We start from the raw sequence: 16,516 nt of genomic DNA on the forward strand, positions 1-16,516 counted from the left end.
TCACGGATCGTTGTCGTTCTCGTTGTAAAGTAGTTTCGTGTGAAGGTACCTTAACACTCCCCTGTATCCAATTGAGAAAAAAGGCCTCTAGGTTCCCCAGACACTTACAGAATATTCACAATTTGAGGGATGTTAATGCTGTTACAAAGAGTGTGACCTCAGTTGTTCCAAACCCACACACCTTACTGTCACAAGTCCCAGTGACTTCCAAATGTTTTACAGTAATTGATCTGGAAATTCATTTTTTCTCTGTTGCTCTACTTCCTGACTGTCAGTATCTTTTTGCCTTCACACATGAAGGTAAACAATACTGCTGGACAGTTGTGCTGTTAAGGCCCCGTCACACACAGCGACGCTGCAGCGATACAGACAACGATGCTGATCGCTGCAGCGTCGCTGTTTTGTTGCTGTGTGGTCGCTGGGGAGCTGTCACACAGACAGCTCTCTCCAGCGACCAACGATCAGGGGAACGACTTCGGCATCGTTGAAACCGTCTTCAACGATGCCGAAGTCCCCCTGCAGCACCCAGGTAACCAGGGTAAACATCGGGTTACTAAGCGCAGGGCCGCGCTTAGTAACCCGATGTTTACCGTGGTTACCAGCGTAAATGTAAAAAACAAACAAACACTACATACTCACCATCTGATGTCCGCCAGGTCCCTTGCCGTCTGCTTCCTGCTCTGACTGAGATCCGGCCGTACAGTGAGAGCAGAGCGCAGCAGTGACGTCACCGCTGCGCTCTGCTCTCACTGTACGGCGGCACTCAGTCAGAGCAGGAAGCAGACGGCAAGGGACCTGACGGACATCAGATGGCGAGTATGTATTGTTTTTTTTTTTTTACATTTACGCTGGTAACCAGGGTAAACATCAGGTTACTAAGCGCGGCCCTGCGCTTAGTAACCCGATGTTTACCCTGGTTACCAGTGAAGAAATCGCTGGATCGGTGTCACACACACCGATTCAGCGATGTCAGCGGGACCTCAACGACCAAAAAAAGGTCCAGGCCATTCAGACATGACCAGCGATCTCGCAGCAGGGGCCTGGTCGCTGGTACGTGTCACACATAGCGAGATCGCTACTGAGGTCGCTGTTGCGTCACAAAACTTGTGACTCAGCAGCGATCTCGCTAGCGATCTCGCTATGTGTGACGGGGCCTCACGGCTGTGTGCATGCGTTACTGATTTTTCACAGTTTTTTTTCACTTTTTCTCACGATAAAAACGCTATAAAACCGCAAAAAAATAGCATACAATATGCATCCCATCATTTAGAATGAATTCCGCAATTTTTGTGCACATGATGCGTTTTTTTTCCCTGAAAAAAAAAAAAAAAAGCATCGCGGTAAAAAACGCAGCATGTTCATTAATTTTGCGTTTTTTTGCGGATTTCCCACTATAAAATGCATTGGGAAATGTCCGGAAAAAAATGCACCAAAAACGCGGCAAAAACGCATGCAGATTTCTTGCAGAAAATTTCAGGTTTTTCTCAGGAATTTTCTGCAAGAAATCCTGAACGTGTGCACATAGCCTTAGGCAAATCTTTTGCAAAGACTTTCAGTCATTACACTGTTACAAAGGTTTTGTCCCTTGGACAATTTTGAGTGTTCCTGATAGATTTTTTTCATGCTGATTTCAGAAATGACTTCAGATTTTTCCTATCACGTAAGGTTTTTGACAAATGATACAAAACATTATAATAATCTGTTATAATTCTAAAAGCTTTTTCTAAAACAGTATATTCAGAATTTTCCATATTTGAAGAAATGCAATACATCACTAAATATGCATTTTCTACATTCTCACTTGGACTTTTTTTTTTTTTTTTTCAGCCAATCTTGGTGCCGTTAGCGATGAACACGGTGAAAGATTTCACCAAGACATTGCGCTGATGGAGAAAAGGTACCAGGGAGAGTGGAGTACGTCAATGCTGGCTGGCTATTGCTGGAATCTTATTTGAGAAGCAACTGACACGGATTATAAACTAAAGTCGTTTGCAAAACACTTTTGAACAACTGCTTTTGCTACTGACATCGATGCACATGTATGTAGTGTTTTGGACATCCTAATGTAGACTATAAACTTGTTTCTTAACCCCTTACTGCCAGCTGACAGAATAATACGTCAGCTGGCAGTATCCCCCTCTTTGAGGTGGGCTCTGGCGGTGAGCCCACCTCAAAGCCGCGACATGTCAGCTGTAGGCGTGAGCAGAATCGCGATCCACCCGAGCCTATGAAGTAGTTAAATGCCGCTATCAAACTGACAGCGGGCATTTAAATGCACTACCGGACGACGGTCCAGAAATACGTGCAGCGACGCCCCCTGTCACGTGATCGGAGGTCATCAGTGCGTTGCCATCACAACCAGAGGTCTCCTCTAGACCCCTCTGGTTGTTGATGGCAGATTGCTATGAGCGCCACCCTGTGGTCGGCGCTAGTAGCAAGCGTGTAATTCTGCTGCATAGAAGCGATCTGAGCATCACTTCTATGTAGCAGAGGCGATCGCGCTATGGCAGCTTCTAGCTTCCTATGGAGGCTATTGAAGTTATATATACAATACAGACCAAAAGTTTGGACACACCTTCTCATTTAAAGATTTTTCTGTATTTTCATGACTATGAAAATTGTACATTCACACTGAAGGCATCAAAACTATGAAATAACACATGTGGAATTATATACTTAACAAAAAAGTGTGAAACAACTGAAAATATGTCTTATATTCTAGGTTCTTCAAAGTAGCCACCTTTTGCTTTGATGACTGCTTTGCACACTCTTGGCATTCTCTTGATGAGCTTCAAGAGGTAGTCACCGGGAATGGTTTTCAAATCATGAATGAAATGTTTAACACTGTATGCAGGGACATGCGTTTGCGTGGTTTCGCTGGGTGCGGCAGTGTCCGGCAAACGCAGCATGTTGCATTTTTTGAGGCATCAAATATTGCGCAATCGTCCGCATGCCAATGATTGCGGATGAGTGCGCGAAAAAATCCATTACTGTCTATGGGAACGCATTGGCACCGCAAGACATGCGTTCAATGCGCTTGCATACTTCGGACTGCGCATGTCCAGGAACCGATTGAAATGAAATACCGTATGCACTACAGAAAGAGCTGCCGAGGTAGGTTCCCACACTGTGTGTCAATAAAGTTAATCAAACCTGGCACTCAACTTAAGGTGAATCTCCTTTGCGTTTATTACAGCAAAAGAGAAAATAAACGTTTAGCCTGTGTTGGCCTTCGTCAGTAACGTGCTGCCAAGTAGGGGCAGGAAAATGAGTAAGTAATCATGAACTGTGAATCGCCCTTATTCAATTTCTGTAGAGATAGGCTCATGTGAGTCCGGCTGTGGTATCCGATGGATATGCTGAAGCCTTAGTTCTCAGTGAAGACGGCGTGTATTCCAGCGACGCGGCATCCACCGCTAGTAGCAGCAGTCCCAATTGACACCTTGTATAAAACAGGAGCAGAAAATATACCCTGGCCAAATGGTAAGGCTGCTTTCACACATCAGTTTTGTGCCGTCAGGCACAATCTGTCAAATTCTGAAAATAACGGATCCGGCAAAAGTTGCCGCCAGATCAGTTTTTTCCTCATAGACTTGTATCAGCGACGGATTGTAACAGATGGCCTCACGTTTCATCCGTTTTTTGCCGGATCCATCGAAAATTGATTTTCTGGTGGCCGGAAAAAACGGACATAGTAACTTTTGTGTCCGTCGAAAAAACAGACGGCGACGGATCCATCGTTTGCTACAATGGAACCCTATGGTGCCATATCTGTTTTTTTTTACTGAGCATGCTCTGATTTTTTTAGGATCCAATTAGCTGGATCAGCTAGTCCGATCCGTAAAAAAAAAACGGATCCATCACATCAGTTTTTCACAATCTGCGACGGATCCGTTTTTTTTCAACATTTGATGGATTGTGCCTGACAGCAAAAAACTGATGTGTGAAAGCAGCCTAAGCCATATGTAGTAGTAGAAATAGGGAAAGTATTCAGTGCTATTTTTCATATACCCCTTCATAATACAAATGTTAGTAGAGGCCACAGACTACCTTGATGATCACATTTTTCAGGATCTTGAGGTTCTCAATACCACTAATGTAATACAGAGAATTAATTGAAGTCTCTAACCAGCATACTGTAGTGTTAGACTATCTGACAGCAAAAGAGGGGGAATGTGTCAAATAACTGATCCTGCCTATTGCCATTATATTGACCATGCAGGCAATCTCCAGGTCAGAGCAGCTATATGGTACATAAGATAAGTGAACTTAGGGATAAATGGTTACAAGAACAAGCTCTTCCTGTGTTCAGTGGTCACATGGTAACACTCATTAAAGTAATGAATATGGACGCAACTCCACTCCCATAGGCGTGGAGTGCATGTTCATTACTGAGTGGTACCATGTGACCGCTGAACATAGGAACAAGCTGCCGGCGCACGCCAGAGATCATCGGAGAAGCAGGGACTTTGAGAGACCACGCCTTGAGGGGGGTGAGTATGACAGCGGAGTGTGGGCCATGCGATATTCACCTGTCCCCATTCCACCACCGGGCTTCGTCTTCTGCATCCTCTGGCTGTGACGTTCAGGTCAGAGGTGAAGTGTTTAGTGTGCGCCCTCTGCCTGAAAGGTCACTGCAGAGAGATGGAAGACAGCAGTGGTGGAACGGGGACAGGTGAATATCGCAAGTGCCGGGGGCCTGAGCCAGCGGAGACTCCGGCACCTGACCCCCATAGCACGCCTGTGTCCCTGCCTGCTCAGGACACCAGCACTCAGCGACGAGTATGTTTTTTTTTTTTTTTTTTTTTAAATCGCAGCAGCATACGGGGCATATCATGCTATGGAGCATCTTATGGAGCCATCAACCTTTATGGAGCATATTTTAATATGGAGTATCTTATGGGGCCATTATATGGGGCATATTATTATATGAAGCATCTTATGGGGCAATCAACCTTTGTGCAGCATTATATGGGGCATATTTTAATATGGAGCATCTCATGGGGCCATTATTAACCTTTGTGCAGCATTATATGGGGCATATTTTTGTATGGAGCATCTTATGGGCCCATCATGAACTTTATGGAGCATTATATGGGGCGTATTTTGCACAGCGCATCTTATGGGGCGATCATGAACTGTATGGAGCATTATATGGGGCTCCTGATTCAATATGGACATTCAAAAACATTTAACCTACTGATGTCTCAATCAATTTTACTTTTATTGGTATCTATTTTTATTTTTTAAATTTACCAGTAGCTGCTGCATTTTCCACCCTAGGCTTATACTCGAGTCAATAAGTTTTCCCAGTTTTTTGTGGCAAAATTAGGGGTCTTGGCTTATACTCGAGTATATACGGTATTTTGAATATATGGAGGACTATGCGGTGCCCATAATACGGAATGGAGGACTATGCAGCGCCCATAATGCGGTATCGTTGACTATGCGGCGCCAGTAATACGGTATGGAGGACTATGCAGCGCCAATAATATGGTATGGAGAACTATGTGGTGCTCATAATACTGTATAGTACAGAACTATGAGGTGGCATAATATTGTATAGAGAACCATGTGGTGCCCATAATACTGTATAGAGAATTATTTGGTGCCCATAATACTGTATGGAGGACTATATAGGCGGAAAGTGACTTTTTAAAGGGTACAGTTTCTACTTTTATCAATATCCCGTTTACCTCTAATACTACAGGTACTGAAACCCTGAAACCTATGAACCCTAAATCACCTGAATCCCCTTCAGCTGTATGGGATTGTAGAATTTGCAATAGATATCACTCATGTAACGTAAGAAGTGAAATCTTTGGCTTTGTACTATACCTTATATTTCTCTGCCATATCTATGAATAATACATTGTGGTATCTGTTAAAGAGGCCCACTGAGACTTTCGCCCGGGGCCCACGAAAACCTGGAGCCAGCCCTGCCTCGTGGTTTCGATCCTGCAGGTTGGGGTCACTTGACCACAAGACTACATAAAGCACTTGGCATACAACTCAGTGATCATTGCTTTATCAATCTATCTAATCAGCAGGCCCAAGAGGTATTATACTTACAAAATCAAGGCCCAGATGGCAATCAGAACCTTCTACCAAACGTACTTTATATCTCGTTCTCATGCAACAAATTGGGAAAGAGAATAATATCTCTCTTCCAAGCTTGCACTCAGGATTCAAGCATACAAGAATGCACTGAGCAGTTCCACTTATACCAACCATCCAAAGCACATTATAAAGTTCTGTTCCAAAGAAAACTCTCCTTGAAACTTTCTCAAATGGATCCCAAAGTATCTGGGAAATACTTATTGTTAAAGGGAAGTTAGGTGAGTTTTTTTGTGTTATGTGTATTTTTTTTAAACATCTTCGGGCAACATTTTTTTCCCCCCATGTCACGATCTTTCATGAAAGATCATAAGCAATCTTGCCATTTTAACAGTGGCCACTGTGGCTTTTTTGAACTTATACTTCATGCCCTTTTTGGAAAGTTTTCAACAAGGCTCTTCAAAACTAGAGGCAGGACTATAATGAGAGGTAACACCTCTATATATAACTGATAACAGAGACTTCACTATTTACAATCGGGACTGTCACCATGCTCCCCCTCCCTTCACTATGACCCTTGTTACAGGGTTACACGCTCAATAGATGCTTCAATACAAAGCATAGGGCGATAGTCTGCTCATAGTGGTTAATGTATATGCATTTCCTGATACAATAGGAAATTAAGAAAAAAAAATTGAATAGGGCATTTTTCACCAAAATTGACATATTTTCACAAATAAACACGCACCCACAGACTTGAATGGGCAAGTCTTGTCTTGACTGATTTACATTATGCGATTTTTTTTTCTCATACTGAATCGGTATGATAAAATGTTGCTCAGAACTGCCTCATTACATATCATTGGTCCAAGTGCTATACGCTTAAAAAAAAAAAAACGATAGTGTGAGCGAGCCCTCAGACTCTGGTAGAAATAAAAGGGAATAGATGGCTTATCAATTTGGAAACAAATTTCTTTACACATACCCGCAATTTAAATTGTAACATAAAACAAAATTAGATGAGACATTATTAGTGTTCCTTTAAAGGAAATCTGTCAGCAGGTTTTGGCGATAGAATCTGTGAGTAACAAAGTGTAGGTGCACAGACCCTAATTCCAATGATGTGACACTGGGCTGCTTAGTGCCTTTTTACTAGAATCCCTGTTTTCTCTGTTGCAGATTTATCAGTGGTCAGAATGCTGAGCTATGTACATCCTCGCCCACATCACTGATTGGCAGCTCTGTGTACATTGTACATTATGTGAAAGCTGCTAATCACTAGTGGGGGCGGAGTTATACAGATTCGATGGCATGCACATGACAGTCCAGCAGTGATAATTTCCTGCTGATAAAACACTGTTTGTATTGAAACTACAGCACTGGGCCTAGTAAATGACACGTCCCTATAATCAGGGTCTCAATGTCTACATTATGCTGCTCTCAAATTAAATAGCAAAAACCTGCTGACAGATTCCCATTAATTCTCCTCACTCCTCAACTTTTCTATTTCCTACAAGACTTACCTCTCCAGTCAGCAGCTGTCTTAGCTTGATGACAAACATTAAAACCCTGCTACACCTGTCCCAGGCCATTGTATTACAGTTGGCAAATGAAACAGAGGATTTCCTCTCTTCAGCTTAGCCCTTGGAGCTCCATCTAAAAGAAAAATATATTAAACTCCTCCCAAACTACACAAATGCTTGTGAATTGTACTTCGAGTGACATCATTCACTTTAACATATAAGATATTAAAAATATCAGGGAAAAAAGCAGATGCATGATAGGTGCAGGGCACTCATGACAGTATAGAAAGCCAGCGTTAGGGCAAGGCAGGCTAGGCAGCTGCCTAGGGCTCCCCACTCCCTTGGGGGCCCCAGTGTCTACAGCAGAAGCTTCAATGATAATAGCATTGTCAATGAAGCTCCCGATGTAGAGACTGGTTAAGGACCTGAAATGACATCACGATCATGAGACCGTGATGTTACTACAGGCCATGTACTCTGGGAGCGTCAGGACCTTTGGTGAGGGCCTGGCATTGAAAAAGGAGCGTGCAGTGAAGGACAATAGCAGAGGCCCGTGAATATCCCCCCATCAGAGTGACAGAAGTGCTCATTGGCCAGTGCTCCTGTCCTACTACACGACGCCTCTGAGGGGGAGCTAGAGATGGCAGCTACCAACCTGACCTGGCAGATTAGTACAGCATCCAGAGTATGTGCTGCTCCTGGTGAAAATGGCTCCTGTCCTCCTGCTCTAGTCGGCAGTCCCAGTAGAGGAGAAGGCAGGAAGATGTCTGCTGGGACAGTGCTGCTGTGAGCAGGAGAAGCTGCAGTTCATAGGGTGGAACATTCATTCACTCCAGCATAAACAGTGTGTGTGTGCATGTTTATATATAGATTTTGTTTGCATTATTCTAACTTGTACATATGTTAATAGTATATGTAGATGGCCGGGTTTAGACACAGAGGGTGTGGGCGTGTTGAATTTTTAAATATCGGCTGCACAGAGGAGAGTTCATATGTATAAATATGTTAGCAATCGTCCAACGAACAAGCAAAATGCTGGTCATTTATCGGGCAATTGGACTGTTTACGACATCACATCACCTGATGTAAGCTGCAGATGTGCTGCTCATTAGACATAAGCGAATCTCGTCAGATCCCTCCTTATTCGGCTCGCTAATAAAGCTTACCGCATAGCTGCAACGGGAACCCGGATACCTGGAGCGCTCCGATAATTCGGTGTCCGGTGCTGCAGCTGCATGAGTCGCGGCTGTGTGACAAACACAACACATGCATGGAGAGCCTGTATGTTGTGACTGTCACACAGCCGCGACTCCGGACATCTGATTATCAGGAGCGATCCAGGTACCCGGGTTCCCGTTGCAGCTATGCAGTAAGCTCTATTAGCGAGCCGAATAATGAGTATCCGACGATATTCGCTCATGTCTTTTGCCGATCACCACTGTGGAGTCGGTAATCCAAACCTCCGAGTCCAACTCCTCAATATCCACAGCTCCAACCCCACAGCGCTGCCTCACTACTGAGCATGTTCATAAAGTGCAGCACAGATTCATCTCCACTAAAAGCCGAGATCCTTAGATCAGGAACAGAACAGACATTTATAGGACATTTCATAACTTACCCAAATTCTTATGAAAAAAATTACAGCACAAACTGCACTCTATGTATTATATACTGTATTTTAGGAGTCGGTCCATTTGATACCGACTTCACCAAAGCGAACATCGACTCCACAGCCCTGTTGCTGATAACATGACCCTGTATGGTGATAGAATGATTTATTAGTGATCGTTCTGTGCCCATCAGTCTTCCTCAGCCGATGTAATAAGGCCAGGAAACAAGCGTCAAGTGACTTCAATTGTCAATCACGCTCATTGAAAGGTCTGAACTCAGCGCATGTAAATGCAACAAAAAATGTTAGAGTGTGATGGTGTAATCTATGAGCATTTATGACCTCATTTTAAACTTTAGCCTAGGGCCCCACTTTGTCTAAAACTGGCCCTGGACACAGACTCTGCTGGCTCTACATATCACATAGGAGACAGACTCGGCTGGTTGTCTATATCACGACTCCACTGGCTGTATATATCATATATTTGACACAGACTCTGCTGGCTCTATATATCCAGGGTCACCAGGAGACCAGAGAATTCGCCAGTAGGCCCCGGGGCCTTGGCGGCGTGGCGCTGGGAGCATAGGCAGGCAAGATGATTTTTTTTTTCTTTTGTGAATGCGGCATGATCTTGGGGCCAGGCCAAGGGACAGATGTACATTGGCCTGTCTGGTCCCCCATATAGGAGGCATTATTAGTTTATGGTGCCAAGTGGTAAACATTATTACTGCTGTAATATAATTTACTTTTTAGGAGACGGTTTTCCATGGTGGGGGGCAGGGCTGTGGAGTCGGAGTCCATTTTCGTGAAGTTGGAGTCATGGAAATTGAGGAGTCAGAGGTTTGGCTGACAAACTCCACAGCCCTGGTGAGGGGCAAAAACAAGGGGTGTTCTGTTACTGTGCATGGAGGAACTCTCACTTTTTTCTTCATCTGGCATAGTTTAGAAGTCGGGGGAAAAATGTGCTTTACAAGTGATCAGCTATACTTATTTTCTGCAGAGACAAGTCCCACCAGGGAGAAGTGATGTTGGTCTGTGCTAGATGAAGAAAAGTGAAGATGAAGGATTTCACCTAGAGACGTCACTGGTGAGTCTCTGTATCACATGTACATGCACACTTTACATTATATACAGAGCTCCTGTGTATAATGTCACCAGTGATCACTGTATTACCTGTAGACTGACACTATACATGTCTGTGTATAATGTCACTGATAGTAATGACAGTGTTGTTGGTATTGTGGTTTTTATTCATGATTAGTATTGTAGTATTCGCTTACCATATAGTAGTAATATGTGGTCTGATCATGGTATTTCTTCCTTTTACCATGTTTTTCGTACTGTAAGACGCACTTTTTTCCCCAAATTTTTTTTTTGGGGAAAACGGGAGGGGGTGGGTGCCTTATAGTCGGAATGTACTGTACTTACAAATAGCGAGGTGGCGGCAGGAGTCGGGCGATTCTTCCGGTGGTCCGGAATATGTAGTCCAATCATGGTGTGGCGGTATTATAACTTTTTTTAATGAAACGCCCTTTAATGGAGACTACTGCAATTGTACATCACAGTTATGATGTTCGCATAGTAGATGTGCAGGAGTCGCCTCTCTTTTACAGTCAATGCTCAACTATAATAGGGATAACGGCTAACAGATATTTGCATATAGCTGCAGGGTGAATTCCCCCTGTGCGCCCCAGACACTCCAGTCCGACTATGACACAGACTGTGCTAGCTGTATATACCACAAAGGAGACAAACTCTGCTGGCTGTATATATCACATAGGAAATGCAGACTGGGCTAGCTGAATATATATTACTAGATGGTGGCCCGATTCTATCGCATCGGGTATTCTAGAATATGCATGTCCACGTAGTATATTGCCCAGTCACGTAGTATAATGCTCCATGCAGTTATGGCCCCATAGATGCCCCATATAATGCTCCATGCAGTTATGGCCTCATAGATGCCCCATATAATGCTCCATGCAGTTATGGCCCCATAGATGCCCCATATAATGCTCCATGCAGTTGTTTATGGCCACATAGATGCTCCATAAAGCATTGTACCTGATGTAATGCTGCTGCTGCAATAAAAAAAAAAAATAAAAAAAAAATCACATACTCCCCTCTCGTCGCTGCTCCTCAGCGTCCCGTCTCTCCGCACTGACTGTTCAGGCAGAGGGCGGCGCGCACACTAATACGTCATCGCGCCCTCTGACCTGCACAGTCAGTGCAAGAGGACGGGAAGACGGAGCGGCGCCCGGCGGATGGAACGCGGACAGGTGAATATGAAATACTCACCTGCTCCTGGCGCTCCTGACGCAGTCTCTGCCTGTCCCATGGTACCGCAGGTTCTTCGCGCAGGGCCTGTGGTGACGTCACGGTCACATGACCGTAACGTCATGGCAGGTCCTTGTCGTACACCAAACTTAGCACCGGAACCTGCCGCTTGCATGGACCGGTAACCAGAGCGTCGGAAAGGCGGCGGAAGGTGAGTATATAATGAATTGTTATTATTTTTCACATTACATGTTTTTACTATTGAAGCTGCATAGGCAGCCTCAATAGTAAAAACTTGGTCACACAGGGTTAATAGCGGCGGTAACGGAGTGAGTTACCAGCGGCATAACGCGGTCCGTTACCGCTGGCATTAACCCTGTGTGAGCCGTGACTGCGGGGAGTATGGAGCGGGACTAATCTGACTGTGCCCGTCGCTGATTGGTCGCGGCAGCCTTGACAGGCAGCTGGCGAGACCAATCAGCGAATGAATATGTATGAATAATATATGTGTATATATTTATATATATTATATATATAGGGGACACACAGACTCACTGGCTCTACATATCACATAGGAGACACAGACTGTTGGCTGTATATATAAAATAGGAAATGCAAACTCTCCTGCAATACATATCACATAGGAAACGCAGACTCTGCTGGTTGTATAGATTACATTTTGTAGGAGATGCAGACTGCTGGCTCTATATATCACATAGGAGATGCACTGCAGTCTCTATATCACATATGGAATGCACTGCTGGCTGTATTATTATTTATTGTTATAGCGCCATTTATTCAATGGTGCTTTACATGTGAAGGAGGGGTATACATAATAACAAGTACAATAATCTTAAACAATACAAATCATAACTGGTACAGGAGGAGAGAGGACCCTGCCCGTGAAGGCTCACAATCTACAAGGGATGGGTGAGAATACAGTAGGCAAGGATAGAGCTGGTCATGCAGCGGTTTGGTCGATCGGTGGTTACTGCAGGCTGTAGGCTTGTCGGAAGAGGTGGGTCTTCAGGCTCTTTTTGAAGGTTTCGATGGTAGGCGAGAGTTTGATGTGTTGTGGTAGAAGGTTCCAGAGTAGGGGTGATACGTGAGAGAAATCTTGTATACGATTGTGGGAAGAGGAGATAAGAGGGGAGTAGAGAAGGAGATCTTGTGAGGATCGGAGGTTGCGTGCAGGAAAGTACCGGGAGACGAGGTCACAGATGTAAGGAGGAGACAGGTTGTGGATGGCTTTGTACGTCATGGTTAGGGTTTTGTACTGGAGTCTCTGGGCAATGGGGAGCCAGTGAAGGGATTGACAGAGGGGAGAGGCCGGGGAATAGCGGGGGGACAGGTGGATTAGTCGGGCAGCAGAGTTTAGAATAGATTGGAGGGGTGCGAGAGTGTTAGAGGGGAGGCCACAGAGCAGGAGGTTGCAGTAGTCAAGGCGAGAGATGATGAGGGCATGGACTAGGGTTTTTGCAGTTTCTTGGTTGAGGAATGTACGGATTTGCGAAATATTTTTGAGTTGAAGTCGGCAGGAAGTGGAAAGGGCTTGGATATGTGGTTTGAAGGAGAGATCAGCGTCAAGGTTTACCCCGAGGCAACGAGCTTGTGGGGACTGGGGAGAGTGGGCAGCCATTTACTGTAGTGGATAGGTTCGTTGGGGGGGGTTGGGTCGCGTGAGATGGGGGAAAGATGATGATTTCTGTTTTGTCCATGTTAAGTTTCAGAAATCTAGCAGAGAAGAAGGATGAAATAGCGGATAGACATTGAGGGATTCTGGTTAGTAGGGAGGCGATATCTGGTCCAGAGATGTAGATCTGTGTGTCATCAGCATAGAGGTGATACTGAAAGCCATGAGATTCTATGAGCTGTCCCAGGCCAAAGGTGTAAATGGAGAGGAACAGGGGCCCTAGAACTGAACCTTGTGGGACTCCGACAGATAGGGGGCGAGGTGAGGAGGTGGTGTGTGAGTGGGAGTCGCTGAATGTCTGGTCTGTTAGGTATGATGAGATCCAGGATAGGGCCAAGTCTGTGATGCCAAGGGATGAGAGGGTCTGTAGTAATAGGGAATGGTCCACTGTGTCAAAGGCAGTTGACAGGTCGAGGAGGAGGAGGACAGAGTAGTGTCGCTTGCTCTTGGCGGTTAAGAGGTCATTGGTGACCTTAGTTAGGGCAGTTTCAGTGGAATGGTGTGACCGGAAGCCAGATTGTAAGCGGTCAAAGAGGGAGCAAGAAGAGAGATGGGAGGACAGTTCAAGGTAGACTTGTTGTTCCAGTAGTTTGGAGGCATAAGGGAGAAGTGATATAGGGCGATAGCTAGATACAGAGGATGGGTCAAGAGAAGGCTTTTTGAGGATAGGTGTGATGGAGGCATGTTTAAAGCTTGAGGGGAAAACACCAGTTGTTAGTGATAGGTTGAAGAGATGGGTTAGGGTTGGGATGAAGATTGTGGTGAGGTTTGGGATGAAGTGGGATGGGAGCGGGTCAAGTGCACAGGTGGTGAGATGCGATCTTGAGAGTAGAGTTGATCTTCTGTAATGGTGGAGAAGTTGGTTTTGGACGTGGAGGGCTGGGAAGTTGGGAGGAAGGGCTCTGGGGGTTGTTGACCAAAATTGTCTCTGATGTTATCAATCTTCTGCTTGAAAAATGAGGCAAAGTCTTCAGCTGAGATAAGTGGGGAGGAAGGAGGTGCTGGGGGACGGAGGAGAGAATTGAAGGTGTTGAATAACTGTTTAGGGTTGTGAGACAGGGAGGATATGAGAGATGAGAAGTAGGTTTGTTTAGCTGTGGCGAGTGTGGTCTTGTGGTCTTGAAAGTAGTGAGGGACTGTTTGAATGCAATGAAGTGTTTGTGATATATATATGTGTGTGTGTGTGTGTGTGTGTGTGTGTGTGTGTGTGTGTGTGTGTGTGTGTGTGTGTGTGTGTGTGTGTGTATGCGCGCATGTGTGTGCATGTATGCATGCGCGCGTGTCTGCATGCGTATGTATGAGCGAGCGAATGTATGTATGTATGTATGTATGTATGTATGTATGTATGTATGTATGTATGTATGTATGTATGTATGTATATATATATATATATATATATATCTCACGTAGTATATTGGTCAGCCACGTAGTATATTGCCCAGTGACGTAGTATACTGCCCAGCCACGTAGTATATTGCCCAGCCACGTAGTATACTGCCCAGCCACGTAGTATACAGCACAGAGCCATGTAGTATATTGCTAGTATATTGCCCAGTGACGTAGTATATTGCCCAGTGACGTAGTATTCAGCACAGAGCCACGTAGTATATTGCCCAGCCACGTAGTATATAGCCCAGCCATGTAGTATATTGCCCAGTGACGCAGTATATTGCCCAGTGACGCAGTATATTGCCCAGTGACGCAGTATATTGCCCAGTGACGCAGTATTCAGCACAGAGCCACGTAGTATATTGCCCAGCCATGTAGTATATTGCCCAGCTATGTAGTATATTGCCCAGCTATGTAGTATATTGCCTAGTGATGTAGTATACAGCACAGAGGCACGTAGTATATTGCCCAGTGATGTAGTATATTGCACAGAGCCACGCAGTATATTGCACAGCGATGTAGTATACAGCACAGAGCCACGTAGTATATTGCCCAGCCACATAGTATATTGCCCAGCCACGTATGTCAAAGGTTAAAAAAATAAACATACTCACCTTCCGATCCGAGGGCCCCTTGTAGTTCTAACATACTCACCATACTTGTAGTTCTGTCGCCTGTGCGAGGTACAGGCGGCAGCTTCCGGTCCCAGCCTGCTCGCGCAGGGCCTGTGATGACGTCACGGCAGGTCCTTTCCGCACAGGCGCGTAGGACTTGCGATGACGTCGCGGTCACATGACCGTGACGTCATGGCAGGTCCTTCTGCCAGACCATCCGTGCCAACGGAACGTGCCGGTTGCATCGCGAGGAGCGGGAAAGGCGGCGTAGGTGAGTATATAATCATTTTTTTTAAATTATTTTTAACATTTCATGTTTTTACTATTGGCGCTGCATAGGCTGCGTCAATAGTGAAAAACTTGGTCACACAGGGTTAATAGCAGCGTTAACAGAGTGCGTTACCCGCAGCATAACGCGGTCCGTTACCGCCGGCATTAACCCTGTGTGAGCGGTAAGTGGAGGGGTGTATGCCGGCGCCTGGCAGTGAGTGCGGAGCGGCCATTTTCTTCCGGACTGTGCGCGTCACTAATTGGTCGCGGCAGCCATGACAGGCAGCTGGCGAGACCAATCAGCGAACGAATAACCGCGACAGACAGAAGGACAGACAGACGGAAGTGACCCTTAGACAATTATATAGTAGAGATATATATATATATATATATATCTCTCTATCTATCTAGGGACACAGACTGCTGGCTGTGTATATAGCATACACACAGTGTTATACTATACAGACAGAGCCACGCTATATATAGTATATACAGCACACAATACCTGTAGATACGGTATGGTGCTATGTATGAAGAAAGAATACAACAGACACAGTTAATACTCACCGAGCCACAGCCGACACTTCTTACGGCGTAATACTTCAAGGCAGAAGATTAAAATGGAGACCCGGCGCTCTCAGCAAGGATTGGATCCTCTCGTAGGCGCACTTTTTGTACACTCGGAGGTGATTGAATCATCTCCAGTCTAACATCCTTCGCCCAGTAAGGTCCGGTTTGTATTGCACATGACAGCCTCTTTAGCCCATGATCAGTACAAACTGAAGGAAATAAAAAAAAAAAAAAAAATCAGACTGCTTTTTTTTCTACTGGACGGTATCAAAGCAACCTGGGCTTCCATAACATCTCAGCAGTGCGACAGACTGATTGTCTCTATGCCATGCCTCATGGATGCAGTAATTGGTGCAAAAGTAGCCCTGACCAAGTATTGCCCTGCATTTACTGAACATCATTTCAACAGGCCAACATTTCAGATTTTAAATCATTTTTCAAGTTGGCGTTATAAAGTATTCTAATTTACTGAGATAATGACTTTTGGGTTTTCATTGGCTGTAAGCCATAATCA

General features: G+C 44.9%; 1 protein-coding gene across 3 annotated transcripts in view; it reads right to left on the reverse strand.

The window, feature by feature from the left end:
• Window positions 1-16,516, reverse strand: part of LOC143764875 (uncharacterized) — a 45,979-nt gene that overhangs the window by 13,664 nt on the left and 15,799 nt on the right. For all 3 annotated transcript variants that reach the window (XM_077250934.1, XM_077250935.1, XM_077250936.1), the window contains one exon: window positions 7,581-7,713. In XM_077250934.1, the coding sequence (XP_077107049.1) occupies window positions 7,581-7,649 (69 nt within the window). In that variant the 5' untranslated portion in view covers window positions 7,650-7,713. The remainder of the gene's footprint in view (window positions 1-7,580; window positions 7,714-16,516) is intronic.

This window comes from Ranitomeya variabilis, chromosome 4 (genome assembly GCF_051348905.1).
Source record: "Ranitomeya variabilis isolate aRanVar5 chromosome 4, aRanVar5.hap1, whole genome shotgun sequence".
Lineage (NCBI taxonomy): Eukaryota > Metazoa > Chordata > Amphibia > Anura > Dendrobatidae > Ranitomeya > Ranitomeya variabilis.